Raw genomic sequence first — 24,697 nt, forward strand, 5'->3', positions numbered from 1 at the left:
TTGAAATGCATATAATAATTAGAAAATACAAGCAATCCTGGGCAAATGCCAGCCATTCGAAACGCAATGTGAGTCGCCAGCATAAACGTTAGCTCAAAGGGCAAAGTGCTTTAAGCCCTAATTAAACGGAAATTTCAATAGGAAAATATAACTTGCAGAAGTGCCGAGTTAAGTGCTTTGTAACATAATTAAACAGTTTACATTTCGAGTGTTTTCAAGCACAACAACAAGTCATTTTAATAATGGCATGGGGTTCAAGTGTTTTGTGCCTTAGAAAAATGCAATGATTTAATACAGAAATAAACAAGAATTGTGCTAAATATTGCACCTAATAATGGCTGAAATAAATCGGAGCATGTGGAAATAACACTTTGAACCAGAAAGCATTTAAACCCATTGAGTTTTATCAAAAGGAAAACAGTTCCTTTATTGCCGTGTCACCCGAAGGTGTTGCTTTGTTTTCATTTCATTTTTTTTTTATTTTTATTTTTTTATTTATTTTTTTTTTTTTATTTATTTTTTTTTTGAGACTCCATTCGTCGGCGCAATCATCTCCAATTCAAACGCAAGAAACTGGAACACAATTGCAATAAACGCACGCCTCGATGAGTAGCTCCTATATTTTGTACCCATCCATATATCCTTTTTTCGGTCCGTTTTACCCGCACACACACACTCACATGCCACAGAGTTGCATATTGAAAAAAGGATAAAATATATCTGTGTGTGTATGCAGATGGAGGCGAAGAGCGGATGATAAAGAAATGTCCCATATAGAGCGGCGTGAGTCGAGTGTACAATATGCATTTTCATATCTGAATAAATAGACAGGCGAGAGGTGCGGAGTTCGCACTGGGATACAATACATATATATGTATATATATATATATATATAGTTAAATTCGTATATACATATATAGACAGCCCACAACAATGACCGGAGGGGTGAAGGGGCGGTAACGAGGGCACACAGATGGAAGAGCTTACGAGGACGAAATGGAGGTTGAGCTTGAGGATATGGATGTGGATGTGGATGTGGATGAGGAGCAACAACGGCCAAGTGGTAACCAACAGTCAGCCAACTGATACAAGAGACTGGCTGCACTGCAAAAAAAATATACCACCTGTTAAGGAATTGCTTATTTATTTATCAGTACAACAAAAAAAATATGATTTGATATTTTTTTTAAAATAATTTCAATGGCTATTAGCATTTCTTGAAAATTCAAATTTAAACTTTTTAAGAATGAAAACTGCTCAACGATTTTACATTTTTTTTATATTTATTATTATTGTTTTTTATTTATTATTTTTTGTATATTGCATAATGACTGCATGCGATTGAAACTGCTTTCGCGATTTCATATTAAAATCGAGCAAACTTTGAGCACTAAGTAAACGTAAAAGTTGAAAAAATCCGTATGCCAGAGATTCAAACAAAAAAAAGGCGAATTATTTGGATGCAAACTAAATGAGTGAAAATAAATAAGATGCTTATATGATTTTATTCCCCGGTGTAGTGGCTTGGAAATGTGGGCGTATGGGTGTTTGGGTCGCGTGGGCGTGGCCGTGGGCGGGTTTCGGCAATGCGGCGCAATATGTTTGCCTGTCAGTTTCATGCATTTCATATCGAAAACCATTCGTACTTTTACTTGAGTGAGTTTTATGAGCAACGAGCCGAGCCTGCACGGGGATACACATATCCATGAGTATGAGGATGCTCCACTGGCTACATTGTATCCTTTTTCCAGTTCAAAATGGAAGAGATGGATTTTTCGAGAGGGTTTCCCAAAGGGGGGAGCAAGTTGTGAAATGGGGGTGCAGATCCTAACATCAGTGGCCCCGTTTATATGCATAGTTTTTGGTTGCTGTGCGATTGCAAGCTGCCAAGTGGGTTAGATTGTGTTCCGCTGCCTGTGTTGTTCGCTCAGCTTTTATATTAAATGAAAATTCCAATTACTTTTTATGGGACTGCCAGCCGAACGCGGGACCACAACAGGGTGTGCTCTAGAATTCACTCCAACTTAAATAGTTAAATACTAAATTCCAGAGCACTAGAAACTGAAAAAATGCCACTGGAATTGGTTTGAAAGTACCTTTGCGGTACTCAAGCTTTTTGTAAGCGAAACAAGAGTAAGAGCATCTAAAATGTATATACACTTTCATGCCTGAGCTATATGTTTTAAAAATATTGCACTTTTTCTCTTTGCTGATTTATGTCCCCTTGAATGTCAAAGTTTCCCATTTTTAAGCTGCTGCTGCGAATTCAAAACAGAAAAATTACAATAAATATTTCTATTTCTCTCTTTTTTCGCCACTTTTAGGTAAGTTATGGAAACAGTCTGGCAAACCTGGAATACGATTACGAATGCGAATAGGACCTACTATATATGTATAAATGTATATATGGATGGATGGATGGATGGATGGATGGATGGACGGATGGGTGTATATGTATAGAAAAATGTGCATATTTGAGGAGCGAGGGCAGGAAAAGCGCCTCGTTTCGCTTGGCTCAACTGCAGAACTTCGAAATGCCGGGGGAATTTAATAATTCAAGTGGCCGGGCGAAGGGCGAAGGCCTCTCTAATGACCTACTTGAAAACAAACAACAACAGTAACTAAAAAAGAAAAAATGAAATGTGTAACCACACACTGAACCACCACCCACCATCCGCACATAAGTAATTTGTGTGTGCTCGTATGGGTCAGGTGGTTTTTTTGGTAGCCAGAAACTTGTTTAGTTTTCGGTTTGCCTTAGTTCAGTTTTCAGTTCTCGAGTTTCCCATTTTTTTTTTTTTGTAGCTTCGGGTTTGACTTGCAAGTTTAGTTTTGCACTTCAAGTGCATTTCACTAGCAAAAATCCCACACACAAAACATAACCTCTTGACCCAGTCCAATCAATAAGTCCCCACCATCTTCTCTATTCCAACCCCAAAGGAAAACAGGAAAAAATCGTGATGAACATTATGATTGAAATGCCGAGCTTTTCATATCATTTCGTTGGACAAACAAGTCGCACAAAACTCCCAAGAAGTGGACATGTCATACATATGTATATATACCTATACCAAATATATATTATATATATTTATGTGTATACCATACCTAGTTCATGTGTATTCTTATAGCAATGGGAGACAACTCGATTTTGCTCGTTAGACAACATTTGTTTCGGACAGTTGGCAACTAATTTGTTTTGAAATGGATGTCGAGAGTGTCCTCGACCCCCAGGACTTCAATTTGAGACAGGGGACCAAGGGTCGGCAAATTGAATAAGAAAGAAAAAAAAAGCACAAGATATGCTGAGAAAAGTCGACCGAATATGCCATGAGCATGTGCAGATTTTCTTCCACCCCAAAAATAATAGGCCCTCACTTGTCCGTAAATATTTTGCCACATTTTTGATAGCATCAACAGGAAAATTGTTTGCCTTTGATCCCTGAAAAACTAAGTAGTCATGCGGTGAGCAATTCAGCTATTCAAAGTTTGAAACTACAGGATTTTTAAGCAGAGTTATCTGAAAGCCTTTCTATTTTATTCCTCAATGCAAAGGCTGTGCTGTTGGCTTTAATGTCTGTATTTGTTTAATATTGTTGTCAGATCTAGTAAATAGCTGCAGTTCCACGTTTAATTAGCCATCAGAATAGTCTTAAAAACCCTTAAACGGGGCTTTTAATCAGTTTCCGTTTCCGTTTCGTGTTCATTTTCAACGATTTCCGCCACATTCGCTGAACATTCGACAATGCCAACTGGTTGTAATTCAAGTGATTCTTCTGGCGAATTCACCTCTAAGGGTGGTGAATTCGTTCCTAGTATGTCCTTGAACAAAGAATCGGCACTTGGGAGATAAAAACTTGGATCTTGATCGGTATTGGGAAGCACTTCGTCAGTTTTGGAATCATTGGTATCAGCAGCACTTGGTAAAATGGCCTGGTCTGTATTTTGGGAATCCATAAAGGTGAATAATGCTGACAGCGAGACCAAAACTTCATCTATATCTTCTCGTTCCTCTAAATTGGATCTACGCTGCTCCAAAGTTCGCAAGTTGGAGCCCACAGAAGTTGCCAATGCAGACTCATCGATCTCGTCTAACATGTCCTCCCTGGTATTTGATAAGTTATCTAGAAAATGAATGCCGTTTTGGTTTGATTAAATTAGAATGTGAACAAGCTGATAAATTATTTACCCAAAGTAATTCTATGTTTATTTTTCCTTGTTGGAACCATGAGACTGCGTCGATTTTCCTTTTTCTTTAAAACTTGTGAACTACTTGCCTTGGGTCTTGCGCTGGTGTTTAAACTTTGTGTTGGTGGATCGGCAATTGTAACCGATTTATTGGAAGGTCGGCGTTCCAAACGTGCTGACTTGATGATGGGAGAGGTCCTAGAGCCAGAAGGTTTCTCCGAACCACTTTTCACGACGGGACTAGCACGGGTGGTGGTAGTTGGAATTGGTAATGGATTTCCTCCCGAAATGGGAGCAACGGTCTGACGAAGTTTCTTGTTCTCCGCAAAGAGTAGAGACCTCAAATATTTCATTTCTTTAATTAGGTGCGATCTGCGCTCTTCCAGTTCCCTCAATTTACGATGTTCGGCATCCAAACTGGCAAAAAGTCGAGCAAATATGGCATTATTCTGTTCTTGCTGGCGAACGTGGGCTTCCACGCGGCTCGTTCGATTCTGGGATCCACTGGCATTATCATTATTGTCCTGGGATTTCTTCTCGGCCATGTTTTATTTGAGATTGGAGCTTGAGGTTCTCTTGGGTATAGTCTTGAAAGTAGGGAATCCTCAGTCGCTCTATCAAAAACAAAAGAATAATTTTGAATTTCCTAGACCTGAAACAACAATATTTGGGAATTTTGTTCTATTGTGTTGTGCTCAGTTACTGTGTCGTGTTTAAACTGAGATAATCAAGCGATGGGTGTTCGAACACAATTCAACTAAAATCAAGGCCAACATGTTTTAGATATTGGGGAAAAAAATTGATTTAACATGGCTTTATTTTGATTCGAAATGATGGCTATAAAATGGCCAAGTTTCAAATTGATCCAGTCAGAAATTGCGCCCAACAAAAAGTACAAATAAATCGGAGTACGATTTTATTTGCACTCCCTGTGCTGCCATTATCCTGGCCTTTTAGCCACTCTCAAATTGGTCGAACTATTAAAGTGAAAAACTTTTTAGCTTCTGTTTTCCGTCGCTCCCCTACGAATCCTCATCCCCGGATTGCTTCCATTTTATTCGGACTCTCATATTTTGGCAGACAAACTTCAAACTATTGTTGTGGCAAGTCAATGAACTGGCAAAATCGCCTAATATTTCCACACTCCCAGACACTTGTCCTTTTTTCCTCTATTTTCCGTGTGTTTGCTGGCATTTTGTTTTTTTTTTTTTTTTGAGGAAGGAAAAAGGAGTTTTCCCTGGGAGCTTCGCTCCATGTTTTGTGCTCTGAATGGCCAAGTATATTAAAAGTCTATTTCTTTTGGCAAGACAATAAAGTAGCGCGAGGGCGCAACGAGCGATAGTGAAGGACAGTAGTGGCTCACCCTGCCCGTTTTGCTGTAACAAAAGCACACGAAGATGAAGTTGGAGCTGGAGCAGGAACAGTGGGATTCAGGACTCAGGATCCTGGGATCCTGGATCCACGACTTTGGCAGTGGGTTGAATGAGCTGGCGGGCGGCTATTGTTCTACTTCGCGAAATAGCGCACATAAAAAGCCAAAGAACGACGGCCATAAATGATAAAAAAAAAAAAAAAGAACAGAAAGATAGAAAGTGGGAGAAAATTGGTGGAAGCCGAAACTGAACCCGAAGTGGGGATAAATGACAGCCAACTGGCAGCCAGACAGAGGCGCCCCAAAATGTGGCGTTATGTGGGGAGGGGCATCAAAAACTAGGGAGAACACCCGAGAATCCCAGAGAAAGACGGCTAAATGGAATAAAATACCAGGCCGACATCGACATTTTCCGCAGCCCCCAAACCCCTCCCACCAACCTACGCCCCTGTCAATTTCCAAGGAAAAGGGTTAAAAATGTTTCATTGCCTCTCTCGACAGGACTGCGAAGACAACATATGCCAATAATTTACGCAATTTAGACAAAGTAAAAAAAAAAAGAACAGAAAGTCGTGGCGGGCAAAAAATAAAACAAACAACAACGAAGAGACCGGAAAAATCGGGAATGGAAAGAAAAGGCCCAAGAAAATGTTCTCTTCAGGCAAATCCATCACTTCAAGGAGTTGGGTTGGTATGTCCAAAAACCATCAAAAAAAAAAAAAAAAATGAGGAGGAAAAAAGCCGGAATCCAAACCGAATTGATGCTCAATTTTATATTTTAAATGTTATTCAAATTGTGTCACATTTCTCAGTGTAATGGCTTGGAATTGTGTGTAGAAAAAAAGGGTTATCCCAGTTGTTGTTTTCGTATTTTGCGGCTTGTATGAGCCACTCCCCCCTCATTTTATTTATCGACAGCCATTTCTCCGGGGTTACACATCCGTTTTATATATAGGCAGTATATATAGAGAGTGTGGGCATATAGAGAGATGCCTTAGAAATGAGCGATGCTCGGGCGATTTAAACGCGCTAAGCTAATTAGCTTTGGCCAACACCACCAAGAAGTTGGCCAAAGCAACTGACCCTCAAAGGTTGCCAAAGGCCTCCGTTTACGTTTGCGGAAATTGCGTCATTAACAGCAGCTTAGTTTAGTGTGTGTGAGTGTGGTAAATAAATACAGTATACACTACCAATCGTATATATGCACAGCAGTGGTCAAGAAAATAGCACAGAAATCGGACAGCATGGGATATAAATCAACTGGATGGAGCGATTTTAATCGAAAATTATAGGCATTATATTGACAAAAGCGTAATCACCGCATTTGCATTCGAAGTTTCCCCCGAGGCAGTTGGATCATCTTCTATTCCCAGCGCTATAATTATGAGCACAATCGTTTTGATATCCCCACCACGTCGCTTGGCGAAACATTAACCCTAAGACCTTTGATTAATGCCGGCTCAAAAGACACAACAGAAAAAGGGAAGCGAACAAAAAGGCGATGAACAAAGTCTCGTAATGAGACTGCCATTCCGATGATATGACATCTTGTTGTTTGGGTCCACTCGACTGGAGGACTCAAGGACCAAAAGGAGCCAAAGGACGAGAAGAAGGACCACTTCTCCGCCTCTCGTTCTGTGCACCCATCTCAATTACAGTCGTACACACTCCCACAGTCCATACAGTCCAACTGAAAGATGAAGAGGGCGAGTCATCTTCGCCCTACGAATTGCCCATTCCTTTGGTCATTCCACCTGCCTCCAGGGGTAACTTTCACAAGGTGAACTCCTTAACCTACTGCCCCCCATTCCACCACCCACGCCCCCTGCTAATGATGTCCAATTCAGTGTATTCGATTCGATTTCATTGGGACTTCCCCGGAGGCCAGGTGTGATGGCCAGAACAAATGAAAGCAAATCCGAGTCGACGGAGGTGGAAAACCAAACGAACTACATGACATCTGGAGTACTATACATCCGATTGCTCGACAGCTAATTGGACAAGTGAAAGTGAAATGGGGGTCCTGGCCTCGGGCGTTCTTTCTGCCGGGAAAGGTTACCGCTTCGCACACACTAGCAGAATAAACATGACCCATAGAATTGGGTCACTTGAAAGTGAAAAGTGGGGTTGGTTGTACATTTTTATAAATTCTATAACATGTGGTTTCTTATAATTGAAAGCAATGTTATTATGCTTAATTAAGGGGGAAACCTGCTCTCCCTTTTATTCACTTTGATCTTAAAATTGTAGGTGCTCAGCACACGCATTTTCGCGCTGTGTAAGCCCTATACGGAACTGCTAATAAGACGCACTCCTGCTCGACTAATGCCAAGTCACAGGGAAAAGCCCTTGCTTCTTGGTTTCATGTTGGCTGCTTCTTTTTTCAGTTTCAGTTTCGGTTTCGGTTTCAGTGTCAAAGTCAGAGGCCGGGTCAAAAGGCGCATCAATGCTACTGAGCATATTTTGCGGTCGCCTCACTTCGCCCGGCCCAACCCATTTTCCATTTCCCAGCTGCCACAGAGCCCGGCTTTTCCTTACTTCATTTTTCCCTTCTTGTTTTATTTCCATTCTTTTTTTTTACGTCTTTTTGAGAACTTCCAGTGTGTGTGTGCCATGATGCTGCACAAAAAACTTCCGACAACAATTCTGCAAACGCAAGCAGGAAAACATAAATCTGGCTAAAGCTAAAACGCAAACTTTTATTTAAAAAAAAAAAAAGTAGAAAAAAAGTGGGGAAAAAAGAATAAAAGGAGGAATTTTGTGTGAGTGCGTGCAAGTGATAGAGGGATTGGATAAAACAGAGACGACGAGTGCAGCCGAGAGGTCCCGAGTTCTGGAGCTTAAGATTGGCCCCACCACAGCTTGTGGACCAACTTATTTTCCAGGGCACTCAACTGGGTCGACTGCCAAAGGGCGCTACTTATGGATAAAGTACACAGGGGTAATAATAAGCCAATGCATATATAAGTGTATTTATTCCATATAATAAAATGTATCTTTAAGACAAAATTACTAACTAGTAATGCTGTTCTTGAAAATGAAAATGCAAATGCAGATAGAAGTATTATTTCAATATTTTAATTAGCTGAAAACCAAACTGAACTGCAAGAAGCTCAGTGGTAGGGCATTATGTAAGCTCCTTGAATGGGCCAAACCGCATTTTGCAATGGACATAAAAATGCGAAAACAAGCTCTTCTTCAGCAGACTTGTTTCGTGCGAAAGAGAGGGGTAGGGCGGCGAGAAAGGGAGGGACACAAAGAAGTATCTTGGTATCTGGATTTTTTTCTTTCTTCTTTAAGCAAATGTCCACATTTTGACCATTTGAAATCCAAACAGGCAACTTTTCTCTGTGTGTGTGTGTGTGTGTGTGCTCCTTTAGTTTTTTGCACTACGTGTGTGTGGGGAACAGACTTTGGCTGCCATTTCGACTTGAGCTTGAAATTTTGCAACATGCCTTCGACATCTCTTGGGTATTTTTACGACCATCACAGACGGCCAAAACTGACTGACCACAAAAGCCAAGGCGCCCAAGAGCCGCGACTTGGTTGCCTCGCCCCTCCGATCATCATATGTATATATATATATATATTTCGTTTTTTTTTTTTTTGGTTCCTGGTTCTGGTTTTCGGTTCTGGTTTAGGTTTAAAGCCACACAGAGAGCCTGAGCCGAAAAAAAGTGCCTGCTCCTGCTGCCTCAAATGGATTTGGACCGAAACACAAACACACAGAGCTGGAATAAAAATAAAAATACAAATAGAGGGAGCATAAAAAACAGATACAGTGCGAGAAAAAAGGCGTTGATAGACGGGGGAGACGGGGGCATCTCCATGATGCACGTGATGCGATTCCTCACTGGCTTAGATACAAAGATACAAACCCAAAACAAGTAGAACAATCAGTGCTGCCAATTGTGTTTCATCGCAGGGTAGCCAAGTCAATAGAACTTAAGTGGAATAGAAAATATGTGTACCAATATCAAATCAAACGTAAATATTTAATTATTTGTTAGGTGGGAAATAGGTTTTATATTTATATCCCAGAAGATATTTAGCGTTTTCAAACCGCAGGTGGGTTTCCTTTGGCTGTAGAAAATGTCTTAATATTTGCATTACAACTTCGCCTTACAATTTCCGAAGAAATCCGCGTTTAAAGTCCAAGGTATCGACTCCGATGACTGCAAACTCAATTCGATTCGATTCGATTGGATTCGAGAAGAAAGCCAAACAGAAGAGCAGGCTTTAGCCAGCTGATTTGCCGCCAATTAGCAACTAAGTGGATTTGTAGACCGTAAGCTTAGCCTCGGGTTGCTGTGGGTGGTTCAATGGGTGGTGCGATGGGTGGTTGTGTGCTTAGGTGGGCTGGGCGGTGGGGCTCTCAACTGTCTGTAACGGTGTTACGTGCCAGGTCGAAATGTGAAAAAGTTGCCAATATTTATATCGATAAACAAAGTTGGAATAAACATCAGCGATTTCAATGGCACTGTGAGAAAATAATATATCATACATATACATTATAGTCATAAGCTCATTGTTGGTGATACCTATTACCTTTATGATATCCCTGTTGCACTGCCAAATCCACCTGCTTATTTTTGCGTCTATCGATTGTGTTTTTTTCCAGTGTAGAAAGAGAGAGCTCCATGGATGGGGACTTAGTCCAAAAGCCACGTGTATGCTACGCGTACGTGCTGTTGTTGAAAAAGTGGTGGAGTGGGTTTTAGGATTTGGGTGGTGCCGTAGCTGCCGGTGTAAGTGGGTGGTGCTGGGTGGTGCTGTTCGGGTGATGGCTGCTTTTGGGTGGCTCAGTTCGGCAGGCCAAGGGGCAACCTACTGGCGAACTACTACGTGCCCGGGTCCAGAACGAGACAAGTTAAATCGTCGCGTTATTGATGGCGAATGTACGTGATAGGCTCACATACCACATAGCACCACAATGATGAACACCATCATCATCAGCATCAGCATCGCGTTGATGATCATAATGCCGATGCTGGTGCTCCTGCTGATCATCATCATCATCATCATCATCATTTTGGTAATGGCTATAATGAAGGCTGAAGGGAACTTTTGCGCCGACAACAGCTTTCAACAAGCATCGGGCCCACCTGTGTGCACGCTTTTCAGACAACAAAAAACTTTTCTTTTTTTTTTCCTCTGGCCCCCATGCCCCCCTTATTTCACTTCCCCCCAGCCAACTGGATACCCACGACTTTTCTATATGAAAAAATCCCTTCCCCCTGCTTGGCAACATTATGTTGCCTGATGAGCAGACCTCTTAGCTTAATGTGATTAAAGAGACTTGACATTGGGATCTTATGTTGGCCAGATTGGAAATTTTGACCTGTTTTCATTTGACGCTTTTTAAGCAGCTTTTGTTTTGCCAGCGCAGATTGGATTTTCTTTGATATAGGGAAATATTAGATGATAATGTGTGCATTGTATCTTTTAAGGTCTACTTCTAGCTTATTTGGTATGTTAGATACAAATTTGCTTTCAGACTAATCTATTTCCCTTGAAAAATTCCCCCATAATACAAGTTCCTTTTTTCGAAAAACGACTAAGCAAAATAATTGAGTGTTTTTGTGTTCGGAATGCTATGCGCAGTTTTTGCTGACTCATAAAAACTCCCTTCCAACAAAACGCAGCCAACAAACACGACTGCAACTGACAATTTAACATTTAATTAAAAATCAATTAAAAACGTATTTTTGCACTTTGCTGTGTGAACGAAACAGGGCAAGTGGAAAAAGAGAAAAAACATATAGACAACGCCGATAGGTAACTCCAATGTGTACATAACTACAAAAATATATGTATGTAAAAGTGGGCGAAACCGAAACAAAAAGTTAGGAAGGGAATGCCAGGGAGTTCGAATGCTGGAATTGTGTGCACTGCAAATAGAGGCTTTTATGTTAAATAAGTATGATTTAAAAAATGTATATATATATCTAATAATTAAATAATTTAGATTATACTGGAAAGTAGTGTTGGGAAAGGCCGCATTTTACGGCATTAATTCAAGTTTCCTGCTATTTTTCTCAGTGCCTCTCCACTCCCATGGGCACACAATTGTGTGTGTGTGTGGGCTTATCTCTGTGTATATTTATGTTGTTGTTTGATTATTGGAACTGAAGTTGAAATTGAAAGAGCTTAATTGAATTAATGTACGGCATGAATGGGGGCCTTAGATGCGGCAGTTGCAATGGGGAATTTATTCTCTCATCATAATTCTTCGATTGCCGATGTTTGAACTCTGATGGGAATTCGTCTCGGCATTCAATCAGCAACTGCGAATTAAATGCCACCTCCACCGACCAAAGAAGAAGCATGGGCAGTATGGGGTTAAGGATGGGCGTTTTGGGCGTACCACCCGCATTTATTGATGCCAACGAGCCCTTGAAGACAACTTAACCCTTTAGTGAAAAGGTCGCGACTTCGGACATCGTTTATCATTAAATTGCAATTAAAATTGACACGAAATTTGATTTATATAAGTATGGCATATACAAATTATAATACATACATATGCATATTTGTGTGTTGAAGGGTTGATTGACTTGCAATTAACCACGCCTTGAATGACATTCCTGGTCTTGGGGGTTAAAGAGGTTCATGTGTGCGCTATATTATACTTAATAATATTGAAATTATTTCCATATACGTATATTTTCAACTCAAATTTCTGAACTAAATAAAAAAAAAGCCATAAACATGTGGGCAAAGCCTTTTTTCAGTGTTCTCGTTTCGATCGCCTGACAGGCGTTAATTCGGCCACTTCAGTGCTGATGATTATGAGGCCGATGATTAGAATGAAAAGAAATAAAAAAAAAAATAGGAAAAAACAGAGAGCGAGAAAATTCCAATTCATTTGAATTTGCATATAAAACGAAAAAAATTCATTGGGCGTTCCATAAAATTTTGTTCGATTCGGATTCGGAATCGGAATCGGAGTGGAAATCGTTTTATGGTTATGATGTGTCAGATGCGGGCCGTTTCATGTTGGTCATGTTGTTTGCTCCGAAAAGCCCAAGTCAATAAAACGCACTGGGTGGTGTCACTCAAGTGAAAAGTCCGGCGAGTGGAAAATCCGGCGAGAAAGGGGCAAGGAAAATGGAAGGAAAAGCAAAGATTAAAGAAGAATTGATGTGCATAAAACGGCGGCAATCAAACAATCGCTGGGTATTTTTTTTTTATTTCGCATTGGCTCCTCTGCTTTTTATTATTGTACGAGGCGGAAAATCTGCCAACAAAAGAGTCTTAAGAAGAACTCTTAATAAGGATGTGAAAAATGTTCGGCGTTGCTAATTGAGCGAACATTTAATTCCTTCCGAAACCCCCCAACCTTTCTCTTTAATTAAGGCAAAGAAAAAATAAAAATAAAAAGAGAATATAAAAAAAATAATGTGGAAAATAATGAAAGTAGAGGGGTGCAAGGCAATGGAAAACGAGGGAGACTATGGCAGCAATGTTAATAATACTTATGAAATTTTCAACTTGAGGAATCACAGACGATGGCCCGCATCGCATCTATCGAGTGCCATCGACAAAAGAGCCGCGTGCACCGAGAGAAATTACAAGTGCTTTGCCTGTGCAGCATGCATGCTTGTAAATATGTAAGAATTGTTTGCATTTAAAAAGCCATACAAATGGAGGCAAAAAGCCGGCGCGATTTCCCCGGGCAATACTCCGTTTTAAACTGCAATTGGCATTGAAATTTAACACTGGCCCTTGCATTCATTTGCAAAGCACGTTTCTTGGGCTCCGATCTCCGCCTGCCTCCTTCATTTCCCCGCCATCGTTTCCTTGCCCCGCCCCGCTGCATTTCCCCCCGATTCGCCTTGATTTTCCCCCACGATTTTCCATCCTCTTTGGTGGCGCTTTGTGTGTGGGCAGTCGGCAAAAGTCAGCGACTAAATTAATGTGTGCAATCAAATGTGAGCAATTCCCAACTCGCTGAATGATTCAAGTGTAATTTTATGGGAAATGTGGGGTGGGCAATGGGGTTGTGGGGAGTGGGGTAGTAGTGGGTTAAATTACATAGTATTCTAATATATGGGCACTGCAAGCGGAGTGGGAATATTGCTAATTATAACCACTGTTTTGCGTTTAGCTGCACTCTAAGTGCAGAAGCAATACAATTTCAGCATTTTAAGATGATTTCCAACACTTTTATTACCCCTCGACTGTGCATATTTGAACAAAAAGTGCAACACAGTTCGGTAGAGAAGTTAAGCAACAATGAAATTGAATTTTAATTGGCCTACATACTGAACAATGTGTGTGCATTTGAAAATTCGTTAGCCAAATGTTCTTGACAGATTTAGAGCAACAACTTTACAAATTAATAAATTGTTTGTCGCTTGATCGCGGCAGTAAAATCAAATATATTGTTGAAATGCTGAAAAAACCGACTGCAACTGACACAAAAATAAAAAAATTGGGAAAAGTTTTTAATACCAAATGTGATTTTGTTTTAAATTTGTTTGAATGACTATCAAAGGGAGTTTGTTGCGATTCGGTGTAAGTCTTTTGTATACACACTTTTTTGTGACCATACAAAAGGGCTTTTAACGTTGACTTTTTTATTTGCTGCTTGTTGTTGTTTTTTGTGACTTTGTGAGCCCATCAAATTACAGTCGAAATTTGTTATCCAATTAGGAGTTCGTCCCTCGATTTTCGCAAAAAAAAAATTCATTGCAAACTACGAGGCGTTTTTGCTTAATTTTTGATGTACAAAAAAAAAACAAAACAAAAAATGAATGGAGTGTTTTTAGTGCTCTTTTGGGGTGTGGTGCTGCCAAAAAGTTTTTTGCAGCTGCAGCGGCAAAGTAGATTAAAATCTAAATACACACACACACACACAGACACTCATAAATTGTGCTCAAATAAACCGAATTAAAAGTGCAAAACAAGGAGAGCAACAATGCAAAGAGTGTGCCAAAAGTGAGGGGGGGGGGGGGGGAAATGGAAAAGCGGGACGCAGGATGGGAAAACTTTTTAAAACAGTTAAGTGTAAAGGCGCGTCATGTTAGACACACCGCAAGCCACGCCCCGCCGCCCCTTAAACCTGGTTGACTGGACTAACTTTTGACAAAATGTCGACAAAAAACAGTGGAATAAATGAAAGGAGCAGGCTACACTTAACGTTTCAAAAGAAACTGATGCTCTGTTGTTTAAAGAGGTTTGGTTTTTTGGCCAATGAAATATAACCTGAAAATATAATTTAAAACATATTCGCACTGATGAAAAGACCAATTAATTACATATTAAACATATCATATTAAAAGGTTTGATTTACAAGCATATTTGTGCAGTGTAGGCCAGTCAAGAGTTAACGGACAGCACACAAACGGACAAACGGACAAACGGACATGCGGACAGCTACCGACAGCCGCCACACACGGAAGCCATAAAAACTTATGGCAAAATATATAAAAATTCACCCTTTTTATTGTGGCAAACAAGGAGAACGAGAAAAAATAAAATGCAAAACATTTTACCCCAAGCAGGAGCATACGAGTATACGTACTCCCGTACACAATCTGCAGTCAAAAGCGAACTGAACACAACTGAACTGAAGAGAAGAGAACCCAAACTGACTGTCGCCGTCGTCGTCTCAACCCTTTGGGCCAACTAAAATTAAATGCTGAGTTTAGCAAAAGTACGAAAATAAAAAAAGTACGACCACGAGTAGTAGAAAGCCGAAGCGGTGAATACTCTTTATGATGATCATAAGACCATGATACCATGATTTGTATTCGAAACGAAACAAAAGAAGTGCGATTTGAATATACTTAAAGATACATAAATATATAATTTTGTTACTAATTTTGCAATATGATATCATTTGTATGGTATTTTATAATGGTATGGTAAATAATATTTTCTATTTATAAACCATATTATCATATTTACTGCAAGAGCAATACCTGGATATCTGGTTAGGGTATTCGAGCAGGAGCAGCCAAAGCGGCAGCAGGAGCAATGTGGCATGCAATTGTTGTAAAACAAAGGCAATGAAGATTCGAAATGAATACAAACAGCCAAATGGGGCGCAAACAAAAAATAAAAATAAAAAGTAAAAAAGGCAGTAACGACAGCAGCGGCAGTGGCAGCGGCAAGGAATAAGGCAGTATAGTAACCGGGAACAGCAGGAGCTGTCTCATAAGAATAATAATAATAATAATAATATAGCACAATATATATGCATATATGTACATACATATATCGGGATATGTGAAAACGGTCCGCGCATAAATAACGGAATTGCAGTGCACACAAAGTGAAACAGAAGGTTGAAAGTAAAGCCAGAGAAATGGGAAGAGGGATGGGGTGTGGTGAATGTGGAGAATGTGGAGAATGTGGAGAATACATATGATTGGAGAAAGCAAACGAAACACGTGAAAGATCGAAAGATAAGCATTAGTTACTGTTATAAGTCGTAAGTCCATACGACAGAAATTATCAAAAGTTCTATTAATAGGCGCACTTGGAGTAATAAAGTAATGATTAATTCTTAAGATCATAAACGATTTCTTATACAGAATATAGATGATCATTATAGCATGATAATATTCTGACTTTTTTTTAACCATATAAGTAAATGAAGTAAATGAATGAAATTCCTAGTGATTAACAGCCGAAAAAGGGGAATCTCCCTGCGCAACAGGTGGCTCTTCGGTTTCTTTAAATGGACAACGAACCCTAAGACTAAACACCCAAACAAAAAAAAACCCTAGAACGTGACCCGTGCTCCTTTTTCGAAGAAAGGGAGGCTTTTTTTCGGAAGAATTCCCCCCTGGCAATGAGTTTCTTCCCTGGGGATGCCTGCTGTTGAATTACCGTTCTTTTTTCCACTTTGGCCTTGTCAACCCTTCTTCCGTCGGCTCTTCCCTTCACATTTCTTTGCTTTATTACCCGTTTTAACCGTTCTTCGGGGTATTCTGTTTCCATCAATAGTACTACCCCGGTTTTTATGGATACCTCTCAGCTGTTCGTCGAGCCGAGGGTTAAACACGAGCTAAATGTTTGTACCACTACTATGCGAAGGGCCTTTCCAAAACAGGGGGTGGCCGAAAAGAAAAAAAGAAGAGAATTTGAAAACGAGAGGGAGAAACACACACCTGGCATTCCAGGGATAAATGCGAAATGCAATTTTCCTCTTATGGGATAGCGTTGATTTCAACAGTAGTGTCCCCCTCTGGCTTTCCCCGCCAGTCTTAACCCTCCCAACGCCCACTGACCTGCTGAAATATTCATTCTGTATTGCATTTTCTTCGGCAGCACAAGTGTGCTGATGTGTTTTTCTGTGGCTGGAAAATGGGAAATGCTCCGGCTAACTGCATTTGGCTTGAGAGATTTTGCACGTGTGCCGCCTCAATTTCCCCCTCGTAGGCATCCTTGGGTTAAGGGTAACGGCGAGCGGAGTGTACGGGTTAAGGGTTAGTTGTTGGAAAAAAGGGCGAGCACAACACAACATTCTACGGGCTGACAAACAAATTAGCAAAATCATTGTGCAATCTGTAAATGCCAGACAGTGGTGTGAAATGTGTTGTATTTAGATTAAAAACTTTTCAAATTATGTTAATAGTTTAAAATGTAAAATGGCTCTCAATATAAGCTTTCTGTCCTTTTTTTAATACTTCATTGTTATAGACCTTTATGTTTTATTTTAAGCTTATCAAACTGGCATTCATATATTATTATTTCAGCATAAAAAGAGTTTTTATTGTGGAACCACTGTATTGCCAAGATTGAAATCCGAGTTCCTCTTGAATTCACGCTCACTTTCACAGCAATGTGGAAGTAGCAACCCCCTTTTGGTGGTCATTGTTTATCGAGAGGGGCTTCCTTCAGTGGCAACAACCCCTCGACGAGGTCCTCGAATTAAAACCCAAGCCCAGAGAAACATTCATCCATATCGAGACGGGCGGCAATAAATTTATAAGTTCTGCTAATGTGCGTTAATGGCTTGTAGTGTTCAGAACACAACAAAAAAAAACACGAGGTATATGGATACAAACAAAAAAGAATACCAAGAAGCCAAAAAATTGTACGGTCGTGTGCCTACTTAGCATATTTCCCCACCACATCCCTCTTTTCGTTATTTAATTTTTTCGTTTGTATGATTAGAGGTTATTATGCTAATTTGTTGCTCTGCCCACCCCTTTTATTTTCAACTCCAATACCAAATTTCGCCTAGTTTGGTCTGTGAATTCGGACATTATGCTGTAATTAGCAATACTGTTATGTCTCGGACCTTGTCGATGCTTAATTTATGCAAAATTACTCCGAGCGTTGGAGGCGGTTCAACAGAAAAACAGGGGAAAAACCAAATGCACGCCATAGTCGATTTTCTCGACTATCAGATACCCTTTACTCTGCTAGTGGAAGTGCTAACGAGAAAGTTATATATATAATAAATTGAATTCATCTCTACCTTTTAGCCAGAGAGATCAAGAATATATATACTTTTTATGGTCGAAAACGCTTTCTTTTTTTCAACGAATATAGTATACCCTTTTACTCTACGATCAATGGGTAAAAAAACACGACCAAATCATGAAGGGGGGAAAAAAATCCTCGTGTTCTGTTGCCTTTTTTCAACTCCTTTTTGTTGTTTTGCTGATTTTCTCTTCAGCACTTTGAGGTTATGCCGGTCTATATTTGGACAATGTGCTAAATGAGTCGAATGTTTGTGTAACACCCCAAAAGAAAAAGGGGGAGTGGATTTAATGTGACACATAATGACTCCAGTAATTCTACGAGCAGAGGATATTAAACTAGGGGCTTGGCATTAATAAGTATATTAAATACACGAATTATTGAAAGGTCTCAAATGTTAACTGAATATATAATGAAATTGAAAATTGTTTAATTTAGAGACTATGTTAGTAAGTTCGCTTCATATTTGTAAATTAAATATTTTCCCATTTCTTTTCTTTCAGGTATGTATTAAAATTCAAGACCGACTTCGTGGGTCATCCCAAAATGGTTAAGTACATACAGAATGGGCCAACGAATGGGCCAACCGCACATCATATATGCATGAGCATATAGTTTAGATATAGATATATATTCTGGCAAAAGTTTGCGTTAGTTAACTGAAAAAGTATTACGCAGTCTAGTGCCCAACTATGGGCCAAAAGCCCACGAAAACTTTAAATATAGCCACATAATTTTTTGGCCAGTAGAGGCAAAACTTTTCGCAGGCTTCATAAATGGTTGTGAGCGTGTGTGTGTGTGTGTGTGTGTGTGTGTGTGTGGTGAGCTTTCCCCCCTCCCACTTTGCCACCTAGTTATGACCTCCACCTCTGGATTTTCTCCTCAGTTTTCCCGCTCTGGCAAATTTTCATGCTAGCCTACCTACCTACCAGATATTTTTGTGCTGAGTTTACATTATCAATGAACGGCTTTTGCGCTTTTGTGCGGCTTGGTCGTCTAAGTAGCCCATCACCCAGTACCACCCACCCACCAAAAAAAAGGGGGCGGTTGGGAGGCGTGGCAGTTGCGGTTTTGGGCGTGACGGCAACTATGAAATAAAGGCACTAACGACTAGCAGCGCTCCAAAAGTAAGTAATCTGCACAAACACACACATTCGCACACACGGGCAGACTGAAAAGCAGAGGAGATGTATGCATAGATACGCGCTTACATGGCATCCAAACCCAATCCCCTCGCCATTTTCAGCCACCCACTCGCCATACATTTTCCAGCCAGCAGCCGTGTGTCGTGTTGTTTGTGGCCCGCCAACAGAAATTTGTTGGGCAATTTCCAAGCCAACAAATCTCTGCAATGCTGGTGCAGGCAACCCAACCGACTAAGCCACCCATTTCACCGAAAAAAAAAAAAAAGAAGAGGAATATCAGCCTATAGAGCTTCGGTTAGAAGAGCCTAGTAGTGCACTCTCCAGATTCTTGGGCTACCGGAAACCATCAAGTTTCCAAACTTCCCTAAAGTTAGGATCCAGAGCAAATGCTCGTAGGTATTCCTACTTGGTATTAGCCAAACTGGCTAAACTTGTAACCAAAACTCTAGACTTTAGTTGTTACAAAAGTAATGTTACTTTATTCTCACCGAGAGGATTACAACCCAATGTGATCTTGACCTTAGGATTCTCTCCAGCTACTGATACACTTGTATTTGCCAACTTCTGAATCAAATGAAATGGAAGCCCAAAACCACCTGGCTTAATTTTTAGAGCGACTCCAAATGAGGTGGCTCCCGGATGGGTGATGGCTGTGGGTGGGGTTTTGTGGACACACATGCAGCTTGTAACTTGCACATGCACAACGCCGGCTGCTGATGCTGCTGCTTGCTAACAAGGTTCGGACCTTCATTGGTTGAGGGGGGCGGTGTGGTTGGGCGGATGGAAGGGGAGGGGGCTGGGCACCACCCACTACAGTGGAACAGGCCGGGCATGCACAAACTGTCGCCAAAAACAATTTCGTTGAGATTTAAGTTCTGTTCAACAATTTCCGCTTTGGCTTTGCCCCCTTTGCGATTTTTGCTGGCGCAAAAAAAAAAAGAGAAATATATAGAAGAGAAGAAGGTAGGAGGGGGGGAAATTGTTAGGGGGAGGGGCTGGGAAAACCACCCAGGAAAAGCACCCAGCACTCCGAGGCTGCACAACAAAAACCACATTCATAGATAATGTGCAGCTTGGGTTTGTGGTTATTTTGTATGCTCCGTCGGTCTGCCAGTTGCCAGGGACTTGCCACTCCCATTTTCTATTTTCCCGCCCACTATACATATATAGATATATATATCTACTGTTCCCTTTTTTTTTTGGAATTTTTTGTTGCATCTGAGGGGCAGAAAGAAGAAGTGCTCATCCAATTTTCGTTGTCGTCGAGGAAATTTTTGGTGTGCGATGCTCTCTGCAGAAATTGCATTTTTCTCTGGGCCCGCTGACAATATCGCGATGTCCTCGCTTTTCCTTTTGTCCTGGCCAACACTCATACACACACACACACACACACACACACCCGCACACCCACACGGAGTGAGATAGATGGAAAAGGGAAGCGAAACTGACAACGGATTCGGATTCGGATGAGCAGGAGAGGATGGGAATGAGGCTTGCGATTGCGATTGGGATTCCGAAGAGGATGGGTTGGGCCTGGGCTTGGATTTGGACCGCCGCAAAGTTACCCGCCAGTCAAGCGCTCGGCCACAAACTTTTGGGCACGATTTTCGGTTAGCGAAACAACCATTTTCTATTTTTCGCCCAGCTTTTTTTTCAGCTTTTTGTTTCGTCAGTCAGTCAGCGTTAAAATGTGCTGACTGTACTGCTCTTCTGCTCGCTGCCTTTTTGGCTGGCTTTGTCATTATCAGTGGGGCTTTTTCGGGAAGCCGTCTAAAAGGGGACAAATCCGGCACTAAACTGCTGCAATTTTGACAATTTTTTCTTTCTTTTTTGGGTGCAGTTTAAGTTGCAAGCGATTGGGCTTAAGTTTAAGGCTCAACTCGTAAGTAATTTGAATCATAGTTAAATACTTGCAATGCTGTAGGCATATGCTCGAAATAGCCTTTGTGAATATGTCGTTATGTTCAGAACCTTGGAGTCACTTTACTTCCTTTGCCAATCATTTTGCTGACTTTCTCGGGTCAAAAGTTCACGGATAGATCAATGTCGCTGTCAGTCAGCCAGTCAGTCATCCAAATGGCCTGCTTCGGTCCTTCTTTACCAGCCAAACAAATCAAAGTAAATTAGAAGTTGGAGACACAAAACAAGTACAGAAAGAGACGGCTGTATGGCCGATGGAAAGAGACGGGGGTAGTTAAGTGCAATACTCTTCGCATTGATTGCGCACTTGATTACGATAAATGAAACGTCAACAGGCGGGAGGGAGCGAGAAGGAGCGTGTGGGAGCGAGACAAAAGGATGTGGGGTCCTTGGGGAGGGCATCCTGTGCAGCCTGCACGTATTGTTCCCGCTGTCCTTGTCCTCCTCACACTGATTTCTTTTGTCTACGCTGAAGACACTGGAAAAAATCACATCCTAGTTGAAAATCTCAATAGATTAAAGATTCTGCAATACGAGCTCTAATAGCTTGTTAGAAAACTCTATTGTTGCAACCAAAGTCTAAGAATTGCTAATATACTCTACAACCTGATTGTACTTAGTCTATATTCCCATAACTGGCATGCAATTTCGCTCAGTGCACTGATGACTTTGCTGCGACTTTCCCTGCGACCTTCCTCTCAGCTGCGTCAGCGTTTCTCATCTCTTGTCTCGACGGCGGCCGAAAAATCACAGAGGCCATGCCGGAAAATCAGGCTGATGTCCCCTCCCCGGCTGCTCCATTTCTCCACTTTTCCCCCGTATGTCCCACGGATCTAGGGCCTTTTCTCAAGGCGCCGGAGCAAATGTTGACATGCTGGCAGCAAGCCGTGACTGGACTTTGGACTTTTGGACTCGGACATGGACATGGACACGGACATGGATCCGTATCCGGACACTCGGTTACATGGTCCTAGGAGACGGTAAATGGGTTGGGGAATGGAAATGGGTGATGGGTGATGGGGCACGGGGAATGGGCGAATCCGTATCCACTCACGTCGCTGGGCCGTCTGTTTGTCATTTTGCCGCTTGGCCACTTAAGGCAACAATGTCACCTACCCAAGAACAGTAGACGAAGAAGAAGCGAGCCAGCCAGCGAGCCACCCCCAAAGGGGTATTCCATCCCCCTGCTGTCGTCCTGTTCCTGGAAAATCCTTGAGCGAGTGAACAGCACCCCCCAAACCCACACTACTCCCCTTTTGAGTTTGGGAGCGAAGCCCCTTTCATGTGTGTGCTCCGCCACTCTAGAGGATTCATTCATGTTGAAATGCGCAAATTTGTTATCAACGCTTTATGCCATTATGTTCCGTGTTGGTCGGAGATTTCCCCTAACCATTTTCCGCCACCCAAAACACCACTTCCCACTGCCCCTTTTGTTTCTGGCTTTTCTGGCCGCATAACATTTTGGCAACGCTTTGCTCATTCGTTTGTTTTTTTATGTACTAAGAGTATCTTAAAGCTCAAGGAGTTCCAGCTAAGAAGAGCCCATTGTCAGGGTTAACCCAACAAGCCCAGAATTTTCCGCTTTTAACTGCCTTTGGGATTGTGTTTTTCCTTTGTGGCTCATTGACTCATTAGACGTGGATAAATTTGGAAATTTAGAAAGAATTCTGATATAATTTTGCTTGGCAACGGAACAGGTGAGGCGGGTTTTAAAGTTGACAAGATCTTTAAAGTTAATTACCAAGTGCCGAGTATTATTTTCCACATCGACTGCAAACAATAAGGGAAAATGGTGGAAAATATAGGAGGAGGAAAATGGGTGACGGCCAGTTTGGTTCACTATAGCCACATTAATTAGAATTATCTCAAGTGTGCCACTGACTGCTGTGGGGCATAAATGTTTCAGCAGCATTTTATGCAAATGAGTTGCATACACGCACACACACACGTACACACACATTGCCTCCAGGATCTGAACTCGCAAACATTTTAGTTCTCGAAAGTCCCAAAGTTCTGCGTGGTGAAAAAAAAATAGAACTATAAAATGCCCACCCCAAAACCCACAAGCAACGCAAACAACAACGGCGGCATTTTATTGAATACAAAGTTTTTGGGGGCCACCCCAAAAAGGCAAGGCCGCAGTGTATTATAAATTAATAAGCGCTCAAACACACACACTCGCACACACACAAACACACACATTGGAGTTTCGGCATAAATAATAAAGTTAAATACGCTTACACGACGCCTTTTTGGCGGTGGAGAGATGGGGCCGAAACTTCAACTTTGCAACTGCAAATGCCGAATTTATCCTGCGAGTTCTCAATTGTTTTGTACTTTCGGGGATCCTTTGGGTAACATTTTGGGCTATTTGAGCCATTGGATGAGCGGCAAAGTTGCCAGCGAACTTCCGTTTTACGAAAAAGCCAAATACTTAAAATATTTAATGGCAACTGGAAAGGACTTTAGTTTTAGGGGCGGCCTATGTAAGCCTCAAAAAGACTAAAATCCGAATAAGATCACATGATATACCGATGTACTTTTCAATGGTAAATTGCTGACACAGCGCTTTGTTGCATTTTCGGCGATACTACAGCACCCCCAATCCCCAACCAATTTATCAACATTTTCGATTAGCTTACCACGAAACTCCATTCCGGCGGAGATTTGTCACAAGAACCGCAATCCATTGGAGCAACTCTATCAAAATTCCGAGAATTGTCAGCGCTTCGCATTGCCCGGCATTATTTTGATTAAGTAGCCCGGGCCAAATCGATATATCAACGCGTTTGCACGCGACATCCAAAATACAACAACCAACGTTCCCCAATTTCGGCTTCAGTATTCGGTGTTCGGTTTTCGGGGCTCCCCAGAATGTTTCCCATCCAGGCGAAGCTCCAAACCTCACTTCCATTTGCGGATGTACTACATACAAAGCCAAAAACCGAATACGACAATGACAAACGCAGGCGACATCTACGCACTTGTGCATTTGTATCTGTGGCCGTGTATCTGCAACTGTGTGTGTATTTTGTATCTGTATCTTTGCTTGATTTATAACCAAGCGAGGAGAACATAACCGCGCACTTTAATATGAATCATTTGACATATTTCGGATGTTGTCTTTGTTTTTAACCGTCTCACATTTTTGATTTATCGCTCCCTTCGTTTTGCCCCCTTCATTATTGCTTCCTGGCTTCATTACGGCGAAGGGGCGAGAGGAGGACAGGGGGATAAAAAGGAAAGGAAAGCGGAGGCGACAAAAATTAGTGACAAAATTTATTGCATGTGTGTTATCGTTATATTCAAAGGTGACTGGCTGCATTCAAATCGTTTGCTCTTACTGAGTCAGAAAATTGAATCCCTTACCCAAGATACCAAAAAAATTCACGCATTCCCAGGGGAGAACATGAATTAAGAAGTTTGTTTTAAGAGGCACTCGGAATTTGGGGACCAATTAGGACTCAGGGCTATCAAAAACCAAAAAAAAAAAAAAGGAATTTCCATTTTAATAAGCATTTTTCGAAAATCTCTAAGACAATAAACCAGCTTCTGTAAAACACTCAAGTTCTGTCAATGCAACTCTGTAAATCGTAGCATGGTTGATTAAATGCGCGGATGGCAACCC

General features: G+C 41.2%; 2 protein-coding genes across 4 annotated transcripts in view; one reads left to right on the forward strand and one right to left on the reverse strand.

Annotated features, from left to right (window-relative positions):
• LOC117148735 (teneurin-a) overlaps window positions 1–24,697 on the forward strand; it is a 126,923-nt gene that overhangs the window by 26,455 nt on the left and 75,771 nt on the right. The window lies entirely within an intron of this gene.
• LOC117148737 lies at window positions 3,496–4,848 on the reverse strand. The gene is made up of 2 exons (XM_033316307.1): window positions 4,190–4,848; window positions 3,496–4,124 (listed from the first exon to the last, which is right to left on the reverse strand). Exons 1-2 carry the CDS (start codon window positions 4,731–4,733, stop codon window positions 3,676–3,678), a joined length of 993 nt encoding a protein of 330 aa, XP_033172198.1. The 5' UTR covers window positions 4,734–4,848; the 3' UTR covers window positions 3,496–3,675.

The sequence above is a fragment of the Drosophila mauritiana genome, chromosome X (assembly GCF_004382145.1).
Source record: "Drosophila mauritiana strain mau12 chromosome X, ASM438214v1, whole genome shotgun sequence".
NCBI classification, from domain to species: domain Eukaryota; kingdom Metazoa; phylum Arthropoda; class Insecta; order Diptera; family Drosophilidae; genus Drosophila; species Drosophila mauritiana.